The sequence below is a fragment of the Myiozetetes cayanensis genome, unplaced genomic scaffold, assembly GCF_022539395.1.
Source record: "Myiozetetes cayanensis isolate MyiCay16 unplaced genomic scaffold, myiCay2020 scf74, whole genome shotgun sequence".
Classification (NCBI taxonomy): domain Eukaryota; kingdom Metazoa; phylum Chordata; class Aves; order Passeriformes; family Tyrannidae; genus Myiozetetes; species Myiozetetes cayanensis.
This window is the reverse complement of record NW_026088009.1, coordinates 94,872-122,035: the sequence shown is the minus strand read 5'-3', so window position 1 is coordinate 122,035 and position 27,164 is coordinate 94,872. Positions and strand designations below refer to the sequence as shown.

The window sequence follows — 27,164 nt, the reverse complement described above, 5'->3', positions numbered from 1 at the left end:
TGTAGCCTGGGAGGGCCAGTGCTGACCTGTAGCTAAAAATGCAATCTAGATGGAAGATGGCTCACCATGGTCCGTAAGCCATGCCCCCCTGCATACTGGGTTAGGGGAAGACTTACCCGTTCAAGTGGGAAAACAAAAAAATGCAGAGAGCAGCCTTGTTGGGGAGCCCAGCTGGTTCTGGGCTCTCAGTAAGCTGAGATACCACAGATGGAACTTCTTACACCTGGCAGAGGGTTAACCAGGGACAGTAGGACTTGTAACACAGAGTGGGTTTCCTGTTAGAATGTCAGCCTATGGTGTTAGGACATGTGGCTGTATGTCCAATCATAAGTTGTTATGAAGTGGTAAACCAATGCAGTGTGTACATGTGTCACCCCAGAACTGTATAAAGGTAGCTGCACTGTTGCAATAAAAAAGCTGGTATCCTGAAACCCATGTCGCTTCCTGCCTCGACCGCGACACAGCCTGGCTAATAAGTGTTCTTGTGCACTTAACATTAGGACAAAGCACTCAGCTAAGGGCTACCTAATGGACCAGGTCAGACCAAGCACTGTTAATGACTTTTGACACTCTTAGCCCTGACTAACCTGGAATGTGAAGCCACTCTATAGATCAGATTACACTCAGAAAAAGAAGTTGGACTTACTTTTCCCATTACCTATGCATCTTAGTTTCCCATTACTCTGCGTAACTGGGAACTTGATATGAATATGTGGATTTGCATATATTCATTTTTAAATGAAATTAATATTTAGTGACATTATTAATACAAAAATTAAAATAGGTTTAAATTCCCAAAGAACACGGTATTACCTGGCATAGGAAAAAAAAAAATGTAACAGAATATGTGTGCCACATGCATGAATCAGAACTACAGAAACTAAGAAAAGGAAGTTGCTTTGATCAGACAGGTAGTCTATCATGTCTGCCCATTTTTAATATATTCTCTGAGAGTAGCAGAAGGTACAAATGGCTCATACTCTGTTATATATTTTTAGCTGACAGACTCCAATTATAAAACTTAGATTTTTCTCTACCACATTCAAAAGACAGGAAAGATCTGAACATTCATCATTCTATATTGTTTTAGGTATATTTATATTTTACATTAAAAATGGGGAAATGGGAAAACGGTTAAAAACACTTCAGGATATTTGCAGTAGATGAAACAATCATGGATGATACCCATGTCAGGAAACACATATTTCCAAAGTAATAAAAAGTTCGTTATTTCACCTTATACTAAACAGACCAAACAAATTTTTCTAATCTATATACTTCAAAAAAGAAATCAAATTACTATTTGGCTACACAGTAATTTCTTTAAGGGAAAACACTGGAAAGATAATTTGTTGGTTAGATCAACTACTGTTTTGAGATTATTTTCAAGCATGGATTTTATGCTGTACTTATCACACAAGATAACTATACTTAAACATCATCAATCGACCTGCCTACTTACCTGTTTCCAAACTAGTCTTACAATACTTATAAAACAGATTCCACTCTGGCTCCAAAAGATCTCTGTTGCTTAGCTCCATAAAGCAGGACAGAGAGTACAGTCCTTATTTCAGGAACATTTACAATATGACACAACCGGGATGAAAAAGGAGGCCATAAGTACATTTTAGTAGAGAAAACAAAGTATAAGATAGTTGGCTTCAACAAAACAGTGAACTACATGGCAGAAACACCGAATTCTCTGACACCATGGAAAAATGACAAATTACTTGGCTGTGGAATAGCTGGGGCCTTGACTAAGATGAATTAGGCTGTCTATACCTCACAGAGTTTTTATTTCAGGAGCAGCTGCTCCTAGCACTTTTAGTCAGAATATTGCCTATTTTTTTCAAAAGACAAACTTTTCAGGAAAAATTATTCTCATTGTTAGAAATTCTCCAACTTAATAAATTTTCCAAAGTACTAGGAAGAAATAAACAACATGACTCCTTCTAAGCTCTGCAACACTCCCCTGAAATTTGAAAGATCCTAGTCTGTTTATTTTATCTTATTTATAGCAAGGACACACAATTAGGTCTCCCACTTGTCAGTATTAAGCTATATTCCCCTCAGGTTCTTCAGTGTTCTGGATCCTTGTCAGAACCTCATGTTCCTTTAATATACATAATAAAATACCTACTGGAGTCGAATTAGAACTACAGTATTTCTTCCTCAAGAAGATTAGCCATTATCCCCTAAAAGACAGAGGCATTTTTCTTCTCTGTTTGTAGACAGGTGCATTTTCCAAGTATTTATACAAAACAGAAGTACTCTAACCTTCTGTGAAAAACTATCAGTTCTATCATATCTTAAAAATGTCTGGATAAGAGACTCTTCTCTAAAGACAAAATAATTGAATGTAAATCCCAAATCTAGCATCTTTCAATCTATAGCACATTTTTTTGCAAATTTCATCACAGTTATGCAAGAGAATCACTATATCAAGATATGAAAAAATAATGAAATACAACAAGCTTCGAATGTGTAGGGTAAGAAAATAAAAAAAAAAAAAAAGGAAAAAATTTCTTTTACTGTTTTAAATTAAAAATCCTATTCTGTATCTTTCTTGTATCCCAATACCTCTTACATTACAAAAGAAAGTAGTTTGTTAAAGTTTTCTGTAAATTTTTGGCATTCTTTCCTTGGAAAAAAAAAGGGTATAATAAAAATAACGATCTTAGACTGAGAGGTCAAAAAACTACTGAAAAAAAATATTAACGATTTCTACAAGTGCTACGTTTGGCCAGGAACATAAAGACCATGGAGTTTGGGACCAAACTGTGTTCCTGAAAATGTTTCTCCTACACAGAATTTCTTCAGTGCAAACTACTAAACTCTAATAAAAGGAATCTAAAAGATTCAACTTCTGAACAGACAAGAGTGGCTGTGTAAATTATAACTTTGCTTTGCAATTACCATAACAATAATTTTCACAGTGCGCTTTTGCTACACAGAAACATTATCCTTCTATTTTCTAAATAAATTCTCTGAGATCATATACTGAATCTCACATATACATATATCTCTGAAGTTTGGTTCATTATGTAAAACACTGATGTCCTTCACGAAGGGTGCTTAAAACACAGCCTGAAGCAAATGGAAGAACTGCAAGAAGTATTTCTGCAGAAGTGTATCAGGCAGTTAGAAAACATGAGCAAATACCTTATCAGCATCACGGGTTTGTATTTAGCAATCTGTAATTAAAAATTACATTTGTCTAGGTTCCATTTTCTAGGTGTCATTGTTTATGAATCATACACGAGATTATCAATTTGTTCCACCCTAACCAAGTGTATATTCTCCTATTCACAAATCATTCAAAAGTGTGCAGTAATAATTAAACGTTATCAGATATAATCAAAACTGCAAGAACCTCCATAACAATGCCATTTTCCAACATGGAATGACACCGGTTTTTAAGATACTGTCATTTTCCCTGCATAAGCATGTGCAAAAAAAAAAAAAAAAATGAATACCTTGTTAAAAATAAATTAAAGAGCCTGCACAGAAAAATGTTACAAGAGGATAAGTCTGTTCATTTTGATTTACTTTCTGCTTTGTTATTTTCTCAGATATGGCAAACAATGATAAGAAAAAATAAAGTCTAATAGATGAACTTACTTGTAATAAAATGGAAAGTTGGTGGTGATAGGTTACTGCATTTGGATCAGCCTCCATGAAGTACTGCTGGGTTCACCTCCTCTCCCGATCCAGTTTCTTCTCCAACATGAGATGAGAGGTGGGTAGAACATCCAGGTATTTCATCATAACATCAGACAGCAGTGAGCTGACCTCCACTATGTCTGGATGTACCTCTGGATCAAGAGTCAAACAGCTACAGAAAGAATATTCTCTATTTACTTGTTTCTAAAAAAAAAAAAACAAAAAAAAACATTTTTCACCACTGCATTTCTCCACTGGTATTTATGGAGTCATGCTGGCCAGTGCCCTGCTCATTCCGCATGGGACAGTTTGATGCTGTGCAGCCTTGTTGTTGAAATACCACAGCACAGTCCCTGGTATCAGCTGGAACAATTATCCTTGGCACCAATCCAGACATAACTGCAACTAGAGGCTGCAGCTGTGCACCCCCAGACACACTAGGGAGTGCCCAGGGCCTATTCCTGGGACTGGGGGTGATATTGCCTCCCTTGTGGCGACTGTGCTCTGGTCAAGGTGCTGTACCACTGAACAAACCACCTGTGAAGGAGAGGAGTGTGTTGTCAGGAGGACTTACAGGAGAATGCTCCTGTAATGAGGAACGATCCTCACAGAGACTTTGCAGAGACAAACAACACTCCCAAAACAATGCGAAGAAGGAGGAAAATCTAGAGCTTACCCTCAAAGAAGCAGTGGATGGAGGCTCCCAAGAGGAGCTAGGTTGGACACCTGTGACTTCTGCCAAGAGAAGGGAGGCTTTTCCTCTGACTACAGATACATAATTACAGAACAGGTATAGCAACCTACCAACAGGTGAGGAAGAGTAAGACCTAATGGAGGACACCAGAGCCAGGTAAGTCTGAATCAAGAGTTCACATCACAAATAAGGTGCAATAGCTGACAGTCATTTGAGGCTGAGGAACAGAAACATCCAACTACTTGATCTGATTTGATGTCTGTTGCTTGGATTCAGGACACTGTGGAGACACTACTGAATCATCCTAACCCTTGGGCTATTACTTCTTGCTGTCCATTCATATGGGTATAAATAGCACCATCAGGATCAACTCTGAACACATTGAAAGTGCAGTTGCACTGGGATCAAGTGTGAAGGGCACTGGACAGAGATGGTGTTCTCCTCAATTCTATCAGTGAGGAGGAAAGGCTCAGGTCAGGGTGGGTGCAACCTGCAGTCCAACACCTGACTGTGTATACTCAAAAACTTATGAGTGAGGATCAGAGGAACAGACCAACATGGGTGACACTGCGGTAGACACCTGCTGTAAACCACACAAAACCAAAGAGGAAGTGAGTGAAGCCTTTGTGGGACAGATGGAGGAAGCTTTGTGATCTTAGACACTCATACTCATTGGGGCCTGTTAACCACCCTGATATCTGCAGATGGGATAATATGGTTGACTGCAGCCATTAGTAGACTTCTGGAATCTGCTGATGACAATTTCTTGGTGAAGCTGATTCAAAAGCTAACTAGCAAAGGCACTCTGCCAGATCTGTTGCTCACAGACAAGGAAGAACCAGACTAGGATGTGAAGATCAAGGACAGCCTTGGCTACAACAACCATTGGACTTCAGGAGAGTAGAATTCAGCCTGTTCAGGGATCTTCCTGGTAGAATCTCATAGAAGACTGCCCTGGAAAGTAAAGGGAAAGCTTGGGAGAGCAAGCTAATCTCCAGGGACATCTCAAAGCACTATAACAGCCCAATTCTGCATGTAGGAAACAGAGGTGGGCTACACAGGAAGAATACAGATATTGCCCAAAGGCTGGAGTTAGGAAAGCCAAAGCTCAGCTGAAGTTGAAATTAGCAATGGATGTGGAAGGCAGAAAAAAAGCCAACAAAAGAAAGGCTAAGGAAAATGTGGCCCCACTATACGACCTAGTGACAAAACATGGAGAAGTGTAGGTCCCTTATTTCCTTCCATTTCCATTGAGATACTTTGGCCATAAGTGTTCCAGATCTCTGAGTCTACCTGTAGAATCCATGAGCATGAAGCATTGCCATGCAGCAGAAAATACAGTGAGAAAGCATTTAAGCCAGTTGGACAGACACAAGCCCATAGGACCAGATGAGAAGGGTTTGAGGGTGCTGATGCAATTGGTCAATGTCACTATCCATCATGTCTAAAAGGATCAAAAGTAGGTTTCTGCAGATTGGTAAAAGTTGAATATCACACACATATTCAAGAATAAGAAGAGGGAAAATCCAGGACACTGATAGCCAGTCAGCTTCAACCTCATCTGTGGAAACATAATAGAGTAATTTCCTCTGGAAAATTTTCAAGCACAAAAAGGGCAAGAAGGTGACTGGAAACAGTAAGGATGGATTAACCAAACAGCTGTTATACCTGACTAAGCTGATTGGTGTCTAAAATGAGATTACTGGCTCTGTGGAAAAGGAGAGAGCAGTAGATGCTGTGGGTAGCTTTATTTTAGCAAGGCTTTTGACACAATATCCCACAGTATCCAAAGGACTATAAGGTAGATAATTGGCTGAACCTCCTGGCTCAAAGAGATGTCATCAGATTTCAGCTGGTGGCTGGCAGTAGCATCCTCCAAGCATTGATATTTGGTCAGTACTATTTAACATCTTTATTAACAACCTAGATGATGGGATGGAGTGCATTCTCAAAAGGTTTGTGAACACTGAATTGCAGGGATCAGTTGATACATGGGGCAGGGCTGTTGTCAGAGGGATGTGGAACATCCATACAAAGGTCTAATTGCTGCTTGCATAATGGGAGGACACGGAAAAGAGGAAGTCAGATCCTTCTCAGAGGTGCACAGCGGTAGAGCAAGGGGTAATATACATAACTTGGAACACAGGGAAGTCTGGCTAGATATAATTATTACTACTACTACTACTACTTTTAATCACAGAGGAAGATAACCACCAAAGAGGGTTCAAGAAGTTGTGGGATCTCCAGCCCTCAATATTCAAATCTCAGACAACACCCTGAGCAGTGAGCAACCACATCTAACTGTATCTGCATTAAGCAAATGGACTAGACGACCTCCAGGGGTCCCTTCCAATCTAAATTACTTTACAGTTCTGTGGTTCTTGTTTCAGGCACCCTAGGTAGCAGTTTAGTATCTGTAATAATATACTATTAGGTCTATTTTTAAATCCCCAGAATATTTTGTATGCAGCGTAGGACAGAAAAGCTGATAGGGACAGTTCTGCATGCACTATAAACTCTTAAATCTTAACTCCACTGAACCTGGTAATTTACTACGATTTCCCTGCAGAGTACTAATGACCTGCTAGCACACATAACCCAACACTTTTCTTTAAAAAAAAGCCACAGAATGATTTGTTATTTCTAAAACAGTTCTAAGTAAAACACAACTGTCATGTAAAGTAGCAGTTCCGAAAATATTTTACAATCCTTGAACCACTTGATTTTAATCTTTTTTGTTTAAATTTTCTCAAATACATTAATTTTAATAATTCTCATAACTTTTAAAATCTGTTTTACTTGAAATATTATATTGCTTTAGAACAGGTGCAAGTTTTTCACCCTTAAGAAATATTCTTGTTCGGGGTTTTTCAATTTATTTTTTTTAGTCCACTGAAATTGGTCAAAATTTCCAAGAACAATGTGAGCTATAAAAGATTTCTGATGAGTTCTATTTCCATTTTCCATGCATCAAGAAATCATTTACAAATAAACACCAAGTAGACTGATGTTCAGCCCTGAAAAACTTTGGTGATTATGATTCCAGAACTTTCTTTAGTAGTTTAATCCAACAAAAATGTATTTTAGTAACAATACTGAAGAAGAAGAATAACACAATGCAAATTTACAGTTCCAACATTAAGTTTTCAATGTTTTTTCTAATCATTATCAATAAATTATTTTTCTGACATTCATCTTTGAATATGTGCTGTGCTTCATTCAAGTCATTCAAAAATAACGCCTTTCCTGTTAATTCTTCCTCATCAACTAAAATCTCATTATTACTACTTTTCTTCAATGTTCTTCATTCTTTCTAAATATCTCAGAAAGTATAAGCAAAAAATCTAAACAGTCTTAATTTAAGAATTAACCCATAGTAATATATAATATTAAAAATAAAACAAAACACTTTACATTTCTCATGCTATTAAAATATGTAGAAAAAATTATTACATAATGTAAAAATTTTAATCTTTTCATTAAAATTAATTTTCAAATCTTTAAAGGTAAATTTCAGTTCTATTAGTGCCTACATTCTCCATTGCTGTCCTTCATTCTCAAGGTCTTTAAATAATAGAAACCTTTTTGTACAATAAAACATAGTATAAAACCCTTAGTCTTTGTACAGTAAAGTGCTTTTTTAGAGATGGAATTGAATATCTGAGTGACAAAGTATAAGCATTTTTGTGCTAAGTGGGTTTTTTTCTAAAATGGAAAAATGAAGGGAGCTAAATCTTCACTTCACTCTATGCTTTGCCTTACACATGACATTATCACCAGAAAAATATAAACATAGCTAAGAGAAATACGTGATAAGTGAGTGGAACAAATATAGGCTCATCTTTTCCTCCATTACTGCATTCTCTCTGCTTTGTTATCTCTGCTATCATGCTAACAGGATTAAAAGGTAGTGGAAAACATATTTCCATCAGTCAAATAAAAAACCATATTTCCATCAGTCAAATAAACAGAAAAAACTATGAATGTGATCACGCAGCGATCTATAAATAACACAGTGTAACAGAGTTACTTCCTTGACCATAATCTGAATTTGAATATTACTCAAAATGCTGTATTTTCATGGGGAAAAATTGATGTGTAGGAAATTAACTACAGCACTGATATTGTTAAATTTAAAAATTTAAAGTGTATACTGGCTAAATGAATGTGTTGACTATACTGGTATGAGTTTTCCTGTTGCATGTGTGCAGTTGTATTGTACATGCTATTATCAGGATAAGGAGATACCTCTGTTTTTCTTTAAATCTAAAGATATTTCCTTTTCAGAGACAAATACTGCCAGTTGCTTAAGTCTGCAAACTGTCAAATTATCTCTGCTGGAAGCATACAAAACAAAAACATCTTTTCAGAAGGATGTCGAAATAAAATGAGTAATTACCTCTTAATGGTAAACGACACTTTTTCAGAGTACAGTCCTTCTGGCACAGGTTCTTATATAGCCCCTACTATCTGAAAAATAAATAATCTATGCTTTGTTGAAGAAAAACACTCCATTATTTATTTCAAGATCCCATATGATAAATATTGTGTCTTGAAAGAACCTGATAGGCATCACATCATCAGCTCTAAGTTGCAAAACAACTTAGAACACATCTTCTAACGCAGAATATCACTTCCAATCAGGTATCCACATTAATGTATATAATCACTGCAGACTGAAGTGCTACAATATCAAACTCAAGGAAACAATAAACACAACCCCCCAATTATTTATTTTAATTTATGAAATCTTCTGAAGATGTAATATAAAATGCTGTAGAAAACCCAATACTATAGTACGCCAATATATCTGAAGCTCCTATCCTCAAATGCAACAAGTAAAATATGCCAGTCTGAGAGGTAATAGCATATTAACATTTACAAGCAATTTTTGCAATTAGAATGGCAAGATAGCAATTCACACAATGATAAACACTTGTGCTCCTTTACACATTAAAACTGAGAGCATTTTGCGCATCTATAACCTTAAACAAATTCCCATGGATCGTGCAGAAATAACTGGTACATTGATCTGGCAAATCTGAATACCTTAGTTGCCAAGGAGAGCATATTGGTGCTGTAAAACGGTGGGTTCAGAGTTGCCATCTGATAAAGGATGCATCTTACAGCCAAGACATCATCCTCCTCTCCAGCCTTCTCTCTCTTTACAACTTCAGGACTAAGTAGAAAGCAATGCAAGTCACAAGCATGGAATGAATTCACCTAGAACTAGGCTTATTTTCTTAAAAACCCCACCTAATATTTTTTTAGTCACTACAACATAATTTCAGAGCATACACAATTACATTCAAAAGGTTGCATTTAATTCCTTTACCAGCCAAATTCTTTAAGAGGAAATACAATTAATAGTTTTTCAACTGAAGTTCTGAAGTTCTTCTCACAACACTAGTGGTTTTTATGTTGTTCACTTGTCCTTTCTACTCATTTTATGTCTTTGCACTTAATGGATACAAATGAACTACAGCATTTAGAACTTGTTTACAGTGATGGTATTTCAATAAAATGAACTAGAGAATAGATAAGTACATCAGATGCTCTTGTAATTCAGATATCTAAAAGATTTGAATTCAACTCCCATATTTAGAATGCTAATGGATACAGTTTTGCTATTAATGTAAGTCAATAAACTTTACTCATTGTATCATTTTCATCCTCTTAAAACTACTGTAAATGCAGTAAATTCCCTGTGAGGATGCAGCATGGACACTCGGCAGCCAGACAGATGACAATACAAAAAAACATTATAAAGATCCATTAAAAGCAAATGGAAGAAGGTAGCAATTTCAGTTTTGACTCAGTACATAGCAGACTCCACTTCCTTCTTTCAATTTCCTCAGTACTTTCCATGAACCTGAATGATAATAATTTATACTAGTAGGTTTATTCTGATGTTGGAGGTCAAGTCTTAGCCGTAAGAGCCATATCACAGGATGTGGGGTTTTTTTTCACTTAGTATTTTCTCTCTGTAATTCTCTAAAATTCAGAGATAAAAAAACTACATGACTTCTTTCATCTGAAAATCAACTTGAAAACCTACTTTACGTTACCCCCTTCAGCTTAGAATTTGGAACCACTATATCAACTTCACAATTATACCACTGACATCTTTGGTAAAATGCCTTATTTTGGAGCTGAGAGGTACTGTGTAAATTCAGTTAATGATGTTAGAAGGTGTCCTGCTGCTATGTATAAAATGCAGAAAACAGATTTTTAAAAAAATTAAATGAACTTAACAGAATAGAAAGGCAGAACAGAGGTCACAGTGCAGGAAGGTGAGAGAAACTGACAGGTCACACACTTCTGATAAAATTGATCAATTGAGATACAGACTCCTGAGTGAAACCTAATTAGCAATTTTCCTTGAATCTTCTGCTGTTGTTACATAACAGTAGAGTGGAATACAGGATATTGAATATGGAGTTAGAACATAATAGCATCTCTGTAATCACACTGTGACACTAACTCATGACTTTGTGTCTATGAGAGCAAACATCAGTATAGCAACTTATATAGATGGTGAGCTCAATAAGGCAAAGTCCCCGCCTTTGTGAAGTTCTAAGCATGCTCCTATTCAGAAAAAATAAATCTGACTTGAATTTCAGTCCTTCATTCTAGTGATAATTTTCATGCATAGAGATCAAGTTAAAATTTACTATTTTTAAAGGACTAAATTATATTAAAATACCAAATAGAGATTATTCAAGCCAAATCTATGTAACTATGCAAAATGCCACACAGTACTCACAGAAAGAATAAGTTGAATATAATCAAGAGAAAAACAGAAGCACCCATTACCTGGCCTACAGAATCTTGTATTTATGAACAACAAAGAACCTTGCTTGATGTCCAGAGCAAAAACACTTCAAAAAATAATATTATTATTTGGAAATCAGAGAAAGAATACAATGCTGACAAAGTTGTAGTTTCAGCATGGTTTCACGAAAATGCACAAGAGCTGGAAGTTAATGAATTAATTTGTTCTGTTTATTCATGCTGAAAGATTTCGTGTTCTAAATGCACATCTAATGCCTTTTTCTTTTTCCTTCTTTTTAATCAAAAGGAGGACTTGCAGCAGAGTACTATTAGATCTTTTCTTCCAGAACAAATGTCTTAGTCAGAAGGCTCTGATATTTAGAGCATTAGGATGACCAACACCATAAAAAATAAATACTGTCTCATGTTTAAGAAATACTTTAAATTAGTAAAGTAATATTTATTTAAGGTGACCATGAAAGCTTTACAGTAAATATCCTATACTTACATGATGCTATACTTTCATGGCTAATTCATACTGAAATTTAGATTGTTTTAATAGGATTTTCAAATATTATTTATTTACTTTTAAGAGATGTAGTGAAATCCCTCACCATGCTCTACAGGCTTGCCTCACCATCTGCTAGTTAGAAATGTGGGTGGTACTTGTTGACTGGCAAAACAGTTCTGCAGCCAGTTGCATCTTTTGGATCCACGCTGTTGAGGGATGCCAAGCAGAGAAAGCACCCAGTTCTGTTCCTGTACACGGACACCCACAAACAGGAGGGTGGTGGGAGTACATATGGTTTGCCTAATTCAGTTGACAACTGTGTATAAACTGTCACTGTCTGGTCAAGACCAGAAAGAATGAGTAGAACCAGTCTTACTCACAAACACTGAAAATTTAAGGGCGTAGTGTTGGTATGACCTTTTCTCAGTTTATTTGTAAAGGTAGGATTCTTCCTTAATTCTTAGATTTAGATATCTCACTTGGCTGAAATAGAACAGTGGTACTAATTAAATTTTTAGCAAACAGATGTCCGCATCAGTTTCAAATGCATTCAGTGTCAGAACACACAAAGGGGGGGATTCTACCTGACAAAGAATTAAATTTTCATTGCTTCAAGGGTTGATTTTACTGCCACAGAGCAGCAGTACTGATGCTATGCTCTATGACATCCACAGTTATTAAAAGTGGTGGCAGATACATATATAATTAGTCATTTAATTCTTGCAGCTAACATATTGAGGATAATCACTACAGTTATCATCTAAGTTTACTAATCACTGGTCATTTCCAAATTACAGATTCAAGCTGAAAAAGCTTACTCCAGCAGCATTAGGTTAACTATAAGAGGTTAACTATAAGAGGGTCCCTTACTAAACAAATGTCCATAGCAAAAGCAAGACTAAATTCTTCTAAATGAAAGACACAGAATTATATCTACAGAATAAATGTCCAAATTCTCAGCATCTTTTAACAAACAATTTTATAACTTATAAACGATTTCTCAGAAAGTTCATTCTTGCTCAATATACAAGCATTATTTTTATTCTTAATAACAAAGTCTTCCATTCCAACAGCCTTAAAATGAGTCATTGCTTAATCCAAAGAGTTACTTGTCTTCTCTTCTGAACTACTTCTGCAAAATTAAGTAGCTATTTTAAATACAGAAAATAACTTTCCCTACTACCCCGCATTTTTAATTAAGATTTTAAAAAAATCACAATAACCAGATCTTTTCAGTATTTGTGCTACTTGTAAGATACCAAACATATTTAACTACATCATCTCTACATGGCCTTGGAGATGTTTTTGCAATCAAGCTTTCATTTATAATCTTGCTTACTGATGTTATTTTGTCATGGTTTTTCTTTAAGAATACTTTTAACAGAAATTTAAACTGAATCTGCCACATTTGCACTAACACAGAGCTATATGATATATGGCTATCCTCACTCGATTAGCTCATGTTCACATTAGTTATTAGTGGACAGAAGTTCCAAAATGAAGAAAGAAGTCCTGAATTTGGAGAGGGAGGAAAAGAGGAGATGGGGTAATGAAGCATTCATTTCCTAGAGCTTCTAAAGCTTCTAAAAAATGTCAATACTATCAGGCTGACTTTATATGGGGCAAAAACAGTGAAGATTTCCCAATCTGCACAGAACTTCAATAAGCCACTCATGAGTTATCTTTCTACAGTGTTCACTGGTGCTTCCAACAAGTGTAAGAACACGCTGCTACATGGAATCCTATAAAGTATAAGGACTGTTTTCAAATAAGACATAGTTTCAACTAGACAGTTATAAAACCAGTGTGAAAAAAACTACATTTACTCTATAATCAGTTCTCTGAGTCACAGAAAGAAGGGGAAAACCATAAGGAAAAAAAAAAGAAAAGAAGCTGCTCACCATCAGCATCATCCCAAAGGAGAAAAAAAAAAATGGAAAACCAGTTGCTGCTTGTCACAGTTTTTCCTCTGGATAGTTTGCTGTAAGCTACAGATACACATTCAGTATTAGAGCTTCATAATTAAAACTAAAACCAATGGAAGAAGAACCAGGAGCCACAGAACTGACAATTTGAATAAAGAGCTCCTGAGAACATTGCTGTAAGCTATTTGCATTTCTCACCTACATGAAAAATTCAACACAAGCCTTTCGGGAATATACTGTCTCTCCCTTGAGTGATGAAGCAGGAACAGGATTTTCAATCAGTAGTTAAAAATTTTACTTTCACAGTTTTCTATTTTGAATGTAAGGCCAAGTAAGTCTATAATAATTTATTATGTTGTCTTCTACCTTGCTACCATTTTTTCTCATTACAAATTCTGTTAAATATTTTATATATATATATATATATATGTATATGTATAAGATTTTCTTCACAAAAGGCACCTTTTCACGCATCCTAAACTTCTACTGGCACTTAAGAGAAAAATTCATCATTTCCACCATTTTTTAAAATGCACAGGAAGAAATTTACTACCTTCAGATGGCAATTTTACAGTGTGATAAATCCTCTTGCCATCAGGTGGGGAATGTAATTTTAAAATGGGTGAAGTCAGCTAAGAGAGGCCACTTTCATGTGTAATCTCTCTCACCAGTGTAATCTCAATATTTTCGTTTTCTAGTCCAAACATTGCCTGTCTCTGCCCAGAAAGTTCCTCTATATTCATATAATTTAGTCTATAGAGGCAAAACTAATCCACAGTCAGTGACAGGCCACTAATAACTGTAGGATACAGCAGACTATATAATGCCTGCCTTATGTTTTTACTAATGTCTTTCAAAAAAAACCAAACATTGGTTTGACGTGGAAGGACACTCTTCACTGCAAATAGTAATAAATTTGTGTAAAGTGTCTCAATCTCAAACATTAATAATCACTGAAAAATGTTCAAAACCAAGATCCCAGTAATAAACCACTGTAAATCTCAGCTACACTGCTGTTGATCAACAATTTAGAGAACTCACTAACTTACTGCTTTCTTTCAGCACAAATTCAGTACCTCTCTGTCTGAAGCACAAACAGATGTTTTATAATTTACTTTTTGGGTTTTTCATCTCACACTTTTGAAAAGAAAGATATGAACATCCAGTTAACCTTCGACAACTAATCTGTATTTCTTTGCATTTACAAACCTTCAGGGTTTTATGTGTGCTAACTTTATATACTATTGCTTAGATATATCAAATATATTAACTTTAAAAACAATTTATGACCTTGCAGTATAAGAAGACATTATTCCAGAACACATGAAAAACTGCCATCAACTCACTTCTAATTCACCCATATCACGTATTAATATAAATCAAATGACATTTTTTAAAAAGTTCATTCTGTTGTTCTTTACTCCTATTGCTTTGTTAAACAAAAACCTTCTTCATACCTAAGTCATTAAATATCCAAGGCAGAAGCACATTCAAAGCCCCAGATCCTCTTACAAACTCTTAAGTGCAAAGGGTCACTCATACCTACTTTTTTCCCCATCAAAAACATAAAGCACATATGAAACTGTGAAGACCAGGACAGCCTTGCATGTGGTAAGTTGTTTAGGCTGTATATTCGAGAAATATTGAAAGTCAAATGGTGTCTTGCTCCTGCTGTTCCCACTCACTCTTTTCCACCACTGTCTGTATCTTTAAAACTGAAGGATATATTTCATGGATGTTCACTGAGACATCCAAGTTTCCCAAGAAACGTTCTTATGATTGCATACATGGAAAACAACATCCTCCAAAAATTCCCAGATATGGCCATACTTGCTGGGACACCACTGGGCAATTTCAAAGTCTCTGGCCTAAGTATCAATGTCAGCAGCAGAACAAGAATAGTTGCCAAGAATTCTTGTAATGTAAAAGGTCATATGTACTTGAAAGCATGGAAGACATCAACATGACAAATTCCTTTGAATATAGTTATACCAGAAACAGTGTTGCTAACTGGATAAAACAATCCATGCTTAATTTGACATTGTTGAACAATGAATTAAACAAACAAACAAACAAAAAAAGCACGACAGTATCTGTTTAATGCTATCTAAACTGAATTAAACTCTCTACAAGTATGAACATTCTTTGATTTTTCATAAATGTGTTTGTGTGTATGTCTCTCTATATTATGTGCATACATATATATACCATAGAAAAACAGAATCACAGAATATGCTGAGTTGGAAGGGACCTACAAGGATCATCAAGTCCAACTGGTCCTGCACAGGATCATTCCCAAGAGTCACACCACGTGCCTGAGAGTATCACCCCCAAATGCTTCTTGAACTCTGTCAGGCTTGGTGCTGTAATCACTTCCCTGGGGAGCCTGTTCCAGTGCCCAACCACCCTCTGAGTGAAGAACCTTTTTCTAAACCTCCCCAGACACAACTTCATACCATTCCCTTGGGATCTGTCACTGGTCACCACAGAAAAGAAATCAGTGTCTACCCCTCCTCTTCCCCTCATGAGGAAGTCGTAACTGCAATGAGGTCTCCCCTCAGTCTCCTCTCCTCCAGGCTGAACAGACCAAGTGACCTCAGCTGCTCCTCATACGGCTTCCCCTCAAGGCCCTTCCCCATCTTCATTGCCCTCCTTTGGACACTCTCTAACAGCGGAATATCTTTCTTATATTGTGGTGCTCAAAACTGCACACAATATTCAAGGTGAAGCCATCCCAGTGCAGAGCAGAGTGGGACAATCCCCTCCCTTGACTGGCTGGTGATGCTTTGCCTGATGCCTCCCAGGACATGGTTGGCCCTCCAGGCTGCCAAGGCACTGCTGACCCATATTCAACTTGCCATTGACCAGGACCCCCAGGTCCCTTTCCTTGGCACTGCTTTTCACAATTTCATTCCCCAGTCTGTACGTACATCCAGGGTTGCTCCATCCCAGGTGCACAATCCGGCACTCTTCTTGTTGAACTTCATACGGTTGGTAATTGCCCAGTCCTCTAACTTGTCAAGGTCTCTCTGCAGGGCCTCCCTGCCTTCAAGGGAATCAACAGCTCCTCTGAGTTTTGTGTCATCTGCAAACTTGCTTAGTATCCCTTCCAGTCCTGCATCCAAGTCAGTTATGAAGATGTTGAAGAGCACAGGGCCTAAGATGGAGCCTTAGGGAACACCACCAGGGACAGGTCACCAGTCTGATGTTCCCCCATCCACTATTACCCTCTGTGCTCGACCTGTGAGCCAATTGCTCACCCATCACAAGATGTGTTTATCCAGCTGTTTGCTGGACATTTTGTCCAAAAGGATCCTGTGAAAGACAGTATCAAAAGCTTTACCAAAATCCAAAAAGATTACATCAACTGGCTTCCCTTGATCAGCTAGGTGGGTTACCTTGTCATAAAAGGAAATCAGGTTTGATAACCAGGACGTTCCTCTCCTGAAGCTGTGTTGGTTGTGACCAACGACTGTGTTATGTGTGTATATGTATATCCATACTCCTACTCAAAGATATATTTTGGGTGTCTAGAATTTTCCAGCCAGAATGTTTCATTGTAAAACAAAGCAATTTGGGAGCACTCAGTGCACAGTACTATTGAGTTACATTGGCTGCAAAAACTGGGAGAACTCTCAACATAATGCAAGATTCCAGATATCAACATTTAAGTATTCTTTCTGTTGACCACAAGTACTGGAGTTTCAAAGGCTTTTAGATAAATTTACCCCCAACTGAACAGGTTCTAAAAACTTTTTAAAAAGTTACTCATCTATTTGCAATGTTTTTTTCCCTCATCAGGATAGAGCATCTAGGCATATTGGGAAAATATCTCATAAAGATACAATTCAGTTTGAATCTGGCCTTCTCATCTACACGCTGTATCTGCCAATCTGCAGAAAAGACTTGCTGGGAGCCAGTGTTTAAAATTGCTACTTGTTTCTCAGTCTTCACTTTTTTAATAATTTTTTTTCAAGGACAATTTAAAAAGCCTTGTAGGCTCTATTAGAAAATGTGATCTTTAGATCAAGCTGCTTTTCTCTTCAGTTGTCTTACTATTACTGAAGAATGTAATGAAGTATCACCTTTCACACTGTACTAAAAATACAGTTATCTAATTAAACTGTGCAGAGCTGTTTCAATTTTTTTATGCTTCTGAATTTTCAAGATTATCATATGCATCTGTGAGTGCAAAGTATCATTAATATGTAATTTAGTGTTCCAGTATCACATACAGATCCTCTAGGAGGTTTAAAACAGAAAAACACAATAAAGTTCTAATTTACACCACTATTCCTTCAGACATATCGTGGACCAAAGTCTAAAACAACAAGGGGAAGTATAAGCCAGATTCTGAAACATACAAAATAAAATCTCCCTTCAATGTTATTTGTTATTTATATTTTTAAAACCAAGCATCACTGTACAGTGCATACATCTGCCGTTCTTATTTATACAAAAATATCTAGGAAATTGTCAAGCTGTCAGTCTTAAGTACTGTAGGCAAATTGTATCTTGTGGCAGAGTGCTATTCACGTGCATAAAAAAACCTGAAACACTCATATTCTAAAAAGGTACTGCTAACATACATCTGACAGATATTTCTAAGACTTAATATTACAATTTCTTGTAAAATGCTTAAGGAACGGCCTTAAGTCTGTAACTGTATAAACAGCTCAAGGAAATACATTTTTCTTCGCTTTTATCTGTGGAACAGAAATCTGAACATTTAAAAAAAATGGTAAAGGCTTTTTCTAAATCAGATACATGCCTTTTGGAATGAACTTCTGTCAGTGCCTTTGTCCAGCTAACCACGCTTATAAAGAAATTGCATGAATCTTTATATTTTAAAGAGAGACATGGAAAAGCAAGTATCTGCAAAAAGATGACCACAAACAGTAGCAAATCCAATTCTACAACAACTCTAAAATAAACCTAAATCTTTAATAACTGATTTCATATAAGGTGTCAATTTCACCTAACTTTAAACTCCTCTAAGTTAGATTTATGCTAAGATCCCTCTGTAGCAAATGAAGAGAGATAAGCACCTCAAGTGGTTGATTCATGTCATCCTAAAATAACTGCTTAAGATAGACGAGATGAAATTCATTATTGAAGTGCCTATTTTTTCCATTACTTTCAGTAATTATCTAGCTGTTTGACTGGAATAAGATGCCCAGCTTTTAAATTGGTACATATAAGCAAGATGAATCCCAGTCACACAGAAACTTGTTCCTGACAGTAACTTATGTTTCACAGTAAGGTATGAATTAGATGACTTTGCAAGTATTTGGATTTGCTGGGACCCAATATACAAGATAATTAACTAATAACAACTTTTCTGTCTAGCAATCACAGTCAGTATGAATTAAATGGGAAAAAAAAAGAAAAAAAAAAACACACCAAAAAACACAGAAAGAAAGCAGACAGTAGAGATTTTACCTGAATAAGACAGTAACTTCATTGTCTTCTTTTACAAAGAATTTAAAATTCCCAAGTCTAAATAAAGGCTATTGATCCAAATGCCCCCCAAAACCATCAAGAAAGTCAATAGATGAAATATGCACACAGGTTCATAACATAATAATCTAGGCATAATTTGTTACATTTTTTTATATTCAAATGTATTATTTGATAGATCACTTACAAACATCAGCTGAAAAAGTAAGGCTACATGGAAAACTGAGCAAAGACTGAAGAGAAGGTAGGATGAGGCTTGAGACATCAGAGGTTTGAAATCTGGCTACCATGAAAAAGCAAGCAACTGAACAAAGGTCACACCAGAAACTAAAGCCCAAAACACAAATAAACGGGGCAAACAGCTTTAACTAAGCATCAAAGACACAGTAAACAGCAAACAATCTATTAAGGAAACATCAAAGACAGCAAGATGACATATAATGGCACTAGAATTTGAAACAGCACACCATATACTGAGCAATAAAGTAAAGCAGAACAAGAAATAGTAGGATTTAGAAATAGCAAGGCTTTGCCAAGGTACCAATAGAGCTGACATCTAAGATAGAAGAGAATGGGAAATGCAGAAATAAGTGCACTGAAAGTATTTTAAGTCCTGTAGTTCAGATGTCATAGGAGCATAGTTTATCTAAATGTAGCTCAATTAGCATTACTTAAAAGAAAAAGAATTCTAGCAAGCAAATACTAGTAACATTGGACTAAAAGACATTTACAAGCTCATAAATTAGTTTGAAGAAATGACTAATCTTATTCTAATAAAAAGTGTTCATCCATTATTATTATCTCTTCCAAAGAGATAACATAATAATTATTATACATTAAAATAATTGCTGTACAATTTATACAAGTTGTACAGAAATAACTATTTCCAAGAAGTACACTGTTGGTTTACAATGTGTTATTGGCACTTTTTTTGGTAAATATAGCAGTTTAAATTCATTGTGGAGTCTATAAAATTGTTACATACTACACCCCAACCCCCAACATTAAACTAACTCTTTAGAAGTCAGATCAGCACTATTCACTTTTTAGAAAACAAGTACAGAAAATTGTTTTCACACTCTCTTTGAAGTAAAAAAACCTATGCTATGACTTTAAGCTACTTTTAAGCCTTTGTGAGTAATACAACACTCCTCAGGATAGAAAAAAAAATCTCTATGGGCTAGTCCATGTCACTTCCAAAGTAGCCTACTTTCTTTAGTTCAAGATTTTTTTTTGCATTCTCTCCTGTCTAGTATTAAGTTACAGTGAGGACTTCTATAATTTCCATTGAAACACTTTTCTAGAAATAAATGCAGAGATCTTCATCCTTTATTACTTTGTTTCACATCATTTCCAGTTTTACTCTCACTTATAATGCTATGTCACACTGGATGAGGTATTAAGTACATTTCAAATGTGAGGTGACAGGAAACTAGACAAACTTCTTACTTAACAAAAATATATATAAAATTAAATCATTTGGACATCTTTTTGGAAGGCAATCTCTGTCAAGTACTTATAATGTTCTTTCTTGAAGTTAATCCCGCTGTCTTTTTAGCCATAGTATGTCCATAATGAAAGATAATGTTCTACACAGAGTTGTACTGTTGGCTTATAGATAGACACAGTATTGCCTGCCTGTCTGCAGCTCTATTTTCCAATTGCAATGGACTTTTTGCTGACACACATTATTATAAACCCATGTCTAAACCACAACCACATTATCACAATTATATTTAACTTCTATCTTTCATTCTCAGAGTGAATACTTGTATTCACCAACTTTCAGAAGATCCTGTGATAAAAAAATCTGTATTAATATACTGAAAGGATTACTTAACTTCTGTTTGATTTCTAATCAAATCAGCACATCCTCTTCAGGGGCCATCTGTTCCATGAATGGCAAAACTATGACAAGACCAGAGTTTCCCGATAGTTTTCTGTTCTCTCTCATCATTCCACGATACCTTCAGTTTCCTATTGTCTTGGTTATCTAAACACACCAAGCCACTGTCACATGACAGCACGTATTGCAGCTTTTGTGGAAGGTAACATTTCAGCTGAGCTTGAAAGCTTTTCTGACCAAGACTGAATTGTGTTGCTACTCGCTGTTCATCACCAAATTTTCACAAACACTGAGAGAACCTAATCTCTCAAATTTGGCTGATATTGGTGGAATGTTTCAGATACTGTTTTTGGAGGAAGAAAGATCTGCTGAGAAATCTGGTAATCAGTCTGACCATATAGCTTCATAAAGGCTGAAAACTAAGTACGTATGAAAATACGACACACTCCTTCATCCTAAATTACATCTCCCAATGCAAAAATGCATTGCATTAGATGAGTGAAAATATTATCATGTCACCCAGAATAAGCAATGCAGCTACTGTAGATCTCTACACAAAATCACATCACAATACTGATTTATCCAGTGCTCTCACAAGACATGGCTATAAACAGAAGCACAGACCAGTACTAGAAAATAAATTTGGTTAATACAGTATGCAGACTGACTGTGTAATCCATAAACAGAAAGAAATATCAAGGAATATTTTATCCTCCACAGCAGAGGAGATGTAAGTAAAATAGTACCTCTAATTACCACTAAAATGAGAGTTTCCTCAAAACACTGCAGCAAGAAAACCATGGTTCTGTGCATCAGTTTTCTAACATTTGAGAGCAATTTTTTTTTCAGAAAGATCAAGTTAGTTCACCAACTAAAGTGGAACCTTCTTGCTCACTTCTTAATGACTTCTGAGGGGTCTGCTCACAGTTTCCCAACAGCTTTTCAAGATCAGTAAAGTTCTCAAGGAATTATGATGGGATTCTCTATTCCATCCCAATCTCAAAATTTATTTAATTTCCAAGCATTTATCTAAATTTTTCTATACATATCCAATTTTATATATATGTATATACATCTACCTTGATCTGCTGTCAATATGCCCCTTTCGTAAATTACAATCCTTTTTGTGAAACAAAGAAATGGAAAGTATAAGTGAAAGGAAACATCATTGTCTATAACCACGGACAGTTGCTGTGTCTCTTCTGGGAAGGCCTTCAAGACAGCATGATAATAAAGACTCTGTCACCATTAATTTGGAACAGATTGTTTCTGGTGACTTATGAGTTGAGAAAAGACTTCAGGATTCATTACAAATTCCTTAGAGCAGTTTTTTTCCTCAATTTTTAACATATTAAGTGTAAACACATTAATTTAATACCTTTGGTATTCTAAACATATACATTGCTGTATTCTTTAATTCAGGAATATAACCAATTAAACAGAATTTAATTAGTATGATAGTAGAATATAACCTATTAGGAAGTAAAATTAAAAACCATCACAATTACAAAGCATAATTATATGAGACCCTCTCTCTAAACATAAAACACTCTCTGCTGTTACTTTATGATGACACAGGGTTTAACACATTGCACTAGAAAACTGATTCAGTCAAGCCCAAATACAAATATCCTTGGTACATATAGTGATATGTTTTTATCTGAAACACTCCGCATAGCTGAATTTAAACAATAAGCATCAACACTACTTTTAATAGTTATTGTTTTGTTTCTGTACCATATTGTCTGCTCCAAGAATAGCGGGTTGCAACTCAAAATACACAGAAGTATTACCCTGTCAATTCAGAAGAAAGCAATTTCTGCCATTCTAAAATGACAATGCTGTCTCACATCTTTTTCTTTCCCTCCTTTCTTTTTTTTTTTTTTTTTTTTTGAAAAACTAATATTGGTAGATATGCAGTCCCAATGTTTTGATATTTATAGCCTTTCACACCTACTTAAATCATAAAAAAAACCAAAAAACAAAAACCACAAAAAAATCTAGTCCAAGCACTGGTTAAGTCTACAGGTTCTGACTTCTGTTCAAGAGTTGTGTAAAATAATCAATCATTTCACCTCTTTCCTTGTGAACAGGTTTCTATTTCAAAATGCCCACTGTCATACACAGTACTAACCAAGCACCTTGAAGGCGGTATCCAGTGCATTCAGCTGTTTGCAAAGCCTTTTTAACATTCTTAAATTATTATGACATTGGAAAGACTTTAATATTTTAGCCTGTCATTTTAAATACTACTCAAGCATATATTTTAGATACAAAGACATCTGTGCTTTACCCTTGTTCTTTTTCCTGACTGCAGACAGACAAGGATCACTGCTTCTATGATTTTGCTTGTGTAGTAGAACTGACAAGTAATGTCCCAAAAGACCACTTTCTTGAGAGACTGCAACATGTAAGTGACACTTTATCCTCAATCCTGCATCCAAATAACTGGACAAAGTGGTAGAAAGAGAATTGCCGAAGTCCTAGCTCTGACGTGAACTTCCATGTATAAAGACAGGGTATGAGAATAAGAATAAATATAGTATAAGCAAAAATTATATCTAAAAAGAAAGCATTTAAATCTACAAAACACTACTTTCAAACAAAAATTTCCTACAAAATATTAAAAGACTGAAAGACATCAGTGAACAGAAAACAGGCACCTAACATGGAATAAAAGGAATTGAATCTAGACAGGATAAGAAAATTACAACTCAGTAATCCTGGAGGTCACTGGGGTATGGTTTTGACACGTCTGACACTTCTACTTTTAAACTGTTGTTTAAAAGAGCACACTAACTTCTCATCAACAGCTTCTCTGCCCAGTTATAACTAAACAAAACCAATTACTTCAGAGAAGCTGAAAAAGATGGTACTTAACTAGTTACACCAAACTCTTATTACTCTTTAACTACCCAAAATTATCACTCAAAGACTGAGCATCACTCAGAGATGTGTTATGCTTCAGGAATATTTGGAGAACCAATTGAAGCAGCCTTGCCTTTGCTCACTATGAAGAAGCCCAAGCATTAGTCTTCAAGGTACAGGACTTGAATATTCAACATATTACAACGTCTCACTCTTGAAGCCATTTTAGCATTTAGTGATTTCTGGGGAATAAATGTCAATCTTTATCTTTCTGGCACAAGGAATTCAAAAAGCAATTTCAAAGGTGGCATCATGAATTATACTCAATTGCCAAGCACCTGAGTTCTTGACTTCTTAACTCAGAGCAATCAGTAGCTCTACTGACAGCTTGGAACCTTTACTTATTACAGCACAGGCCAAGCATTCTCACAGTTCCAAGGCCATCACATGTGGTGATGGTAATTGATACTGTTTACATGTATCTTTTTATACTTTACACCCACATATCTTTATCTATAAGGATATTCCACATATATATATAGGTGAATAAGTTACTACACAACCACAGTTAGTTCATTTTTGCAACCACTTAAACACACCTCTAATGGTTTCAGTCCAAACTGTATGGCCAGTCTCAGGTTCCTATTAATATATTTCAGTAAACTGTATGACAATGGTAAGTATCTAATAAACAGAGATCAAATGTCCAAAGTAATGCTAATTATTTCATTTTCCTTGAAATTATGGCAGCTGGGAAGGGAAGACTTTCTCAGAAATTTAATTTCAAATTAGTTCAGGGGGATCTAATAACTTGATAGTTCATGTTCACAGACTGTAATTGGTATGAAATAATGCTGAATCTTAGCCTTACCTTGTGACAAAAGCTGTAGATTTAGATGATCATGCCGTTATGGTAATATAAGTGCCTTTTGTGTAATTATTAGGTAGTCTTTCACAAAATGTCACACAGGTTCTTTAGAGATGATATTTTTAATCAAAGTTCCATGCAAGCAGTTCAAGTTTATTTTTTCAACTCTAATGCTGTCTCAACAATGCAGCTAAGATACCATCACACTTAATTAAGTCCAAGCACAAAGAGCAAAAGAAAACTATTGTACTTTTTAAACCCTGTTAATAAATTTTGTATGGTAACACTACTTCAGAAGTGGGAAGATTTGTATATAAATAACATAGTTCAAAACATTTTAAGACTCCTGTTCTACTTGGACAGAGCCCATACCATGCCTATTCCAATTGCTTTGAGCGACATAATTCACAAAAAATTTATTTCAGAATGTTACCACTCATCAAAGGCTGCAGATCAGAAGAAATACAGGTAAGAAAAATTACTTTCTCTTGGTTCTTGCTCAATGCAAGCCTTCAGGGTCTGAAAAAGAGTAGATCTCTAATTCAGAAAGGGCCTTTGATAAGAAACCCAAATCTAGATACCCAAGACACAGATCATCTTTCTTTGAACAAAATGTCCAAAGAAGGACTAGCTCTGCAGTGCTTGGGAAATATAAGAAAGAATACTAAATTAACACGATCCCTGAGAAGCCTCCCTTTGCTTCTGAGCTAAGGCAGTGCTCAGGCAGTTCACTCTGGGGAATATTAATCCCAAAAGGACCAGAGGTTTTTGCAATGTTGATACTTCTCTGAATTAATTAGGGTGAATCATTCTAAGTTCCCTCCTTTGGAATCCTTCAAATAATATTCTACGAAGAAAGAGTATTAAGACATTGTAACAATGAATAAATTTAGTTCCTGGTGCTTGAAAGACTTAGTAAAGGAAAGAGGAAAGCTGGACATCTCAGTTCTGGAAGTAGTCTATTTTAAAACAACATTAGTGATTACCTGGGGGGAAAAAAAAAAAAAAGAAAGCAAGAAAATCATCCAGATGGAGTAAATATAATATCTTCTTTTTAGGCTCAGGTCCTCAGAAATGGAGGGGAAAAAACCCTTTCATTGGCAGTTACTTTTTCCAAATTCTGCTAAATTGTCTTGACACCAGCAAGCAAGAAGCTCCTACATACAACTGGTGCTGCCAGACCTAAGGAATATAAAGCACAGGACAATCAGCTTTACATTAAGCATAAATATTTTTTCTTAGCTTTCCAAAGCCTGTAATACAGAATTGAATGAAAAAGAACTGGCAAATGTCGAATAGCACTGAACTAGTGAAATTGCTTCTTTTAATTTATATAAGCATCTATCTGCAGTTTATAATGCTCCAGGATTATGTGGTATTTGATTGTAGCAACTTTGCCAAAAGTTGCTACAATAACTAACAAACAAACGAAATAACTTCTGAGAACTGTGAGAGGCCTGCCTTGCATATCATTAAATGAAGTTATGAACATATAGGAAAATAACCCCTATTAACTAGTGTGCACCGTTTCAGCTATGAACTTCAGCTTGATTAATGTGGACCCACTGCAACAATTCATATTTATCAATGTCCCAAAACAGGATTTGTGAGAGAAAGATAACTCAATACTTGCTCTACTTCTTTATGAACTCTACCAACACGTCACCTTTTAGCACAGAGAGACACCTACATAAATCTTTGATCTAATCTAATGAATCTTATGATCTTATTGGTCATTTCTGAAATTCAAAACTCTGCTTATTTAAGAAAGCATTCTTCCTGAACTATCTCAATTTGCCTACAGTTACTTCAACTAATGGTACACCAAGCATTAAGACATAGCTCTTAAGTATGGGAAGCTAGTCCTAACCTTCCAGAGGCCAGTCTTAATTCACACATACCTGTGAGAATGTAGATGCATCCGATCACAAACCTCACGAATTTCAGAAAAAATAAAAAACTTACAGCTTCCAAATATTTTCCTACACTTTCTGTTCTCATACACAAAAAAAGCAACTTACCAATTAACAGAAGTGTTGTCAGTACTTGCTGGAACTGTATCAATGCTGACATATGATAAATATCAGTAGAATAAAGGTGACCAGAGAAAAATGGAAAAGAAAAGCCCTTAGAGAATCATTCTCAGAAGGTAAGCGAAAGATTTGCAAACCACTAAATTAGATGAACCAAAACAAAGTCTGGAAAGAACAAAGACAAAAAGATAGCACAGAACAGGAGGAAAGGAAAGGGTGAGCAAGCCTGCCAACATCAGGATGCTGCATCAGTCCATCCAAAGGGGAAATTATAAGATGATCTAAGTGATTCAGAGCAAGATGAGCTGGTAGCCCTCTGATATAAAATAGAACTATTCCTGCATCTCTCTTGCACAATCTCTGGAAACCAGATCACATGACACTTGTGTCTTGATATGTTTAGCTCACCCTTTTTCTAGGCTAGCTCCATGTTACTTTAATCTAGTCCCAGTTTCAGTACTGCAGTCCTAAAATCATTGACTTGTCTGACACTTGTTGCTCTCTGTAGTTTTGCAATGCAGG

General features: G+C 35.9%; 1 protein-coding gene across 1 annotated transcript in view; it reads right to left on the bottom strand.

Annotated features, from left to right (window-relative positions):
- The window catches only part of NEK10 (NIMA related kinase 10), a 75,468-nt gene that overhangs the window by 37,315 nt on the left and 10,989 nt on the right, over window positions 1–27,164 (bottom strand). Inside the window, 3 exon segments of the mRNA XM_050338960.1 lie at window positions 3,622–3,835; window positions 8,757–8,827; window positions 9,407–9,536. Coding sequence (XP_050194917.1) covers window positions 3,622–3,835; window positions 8,757–8,827; window positions 9,407–9,536 — 415 coding nt within the window.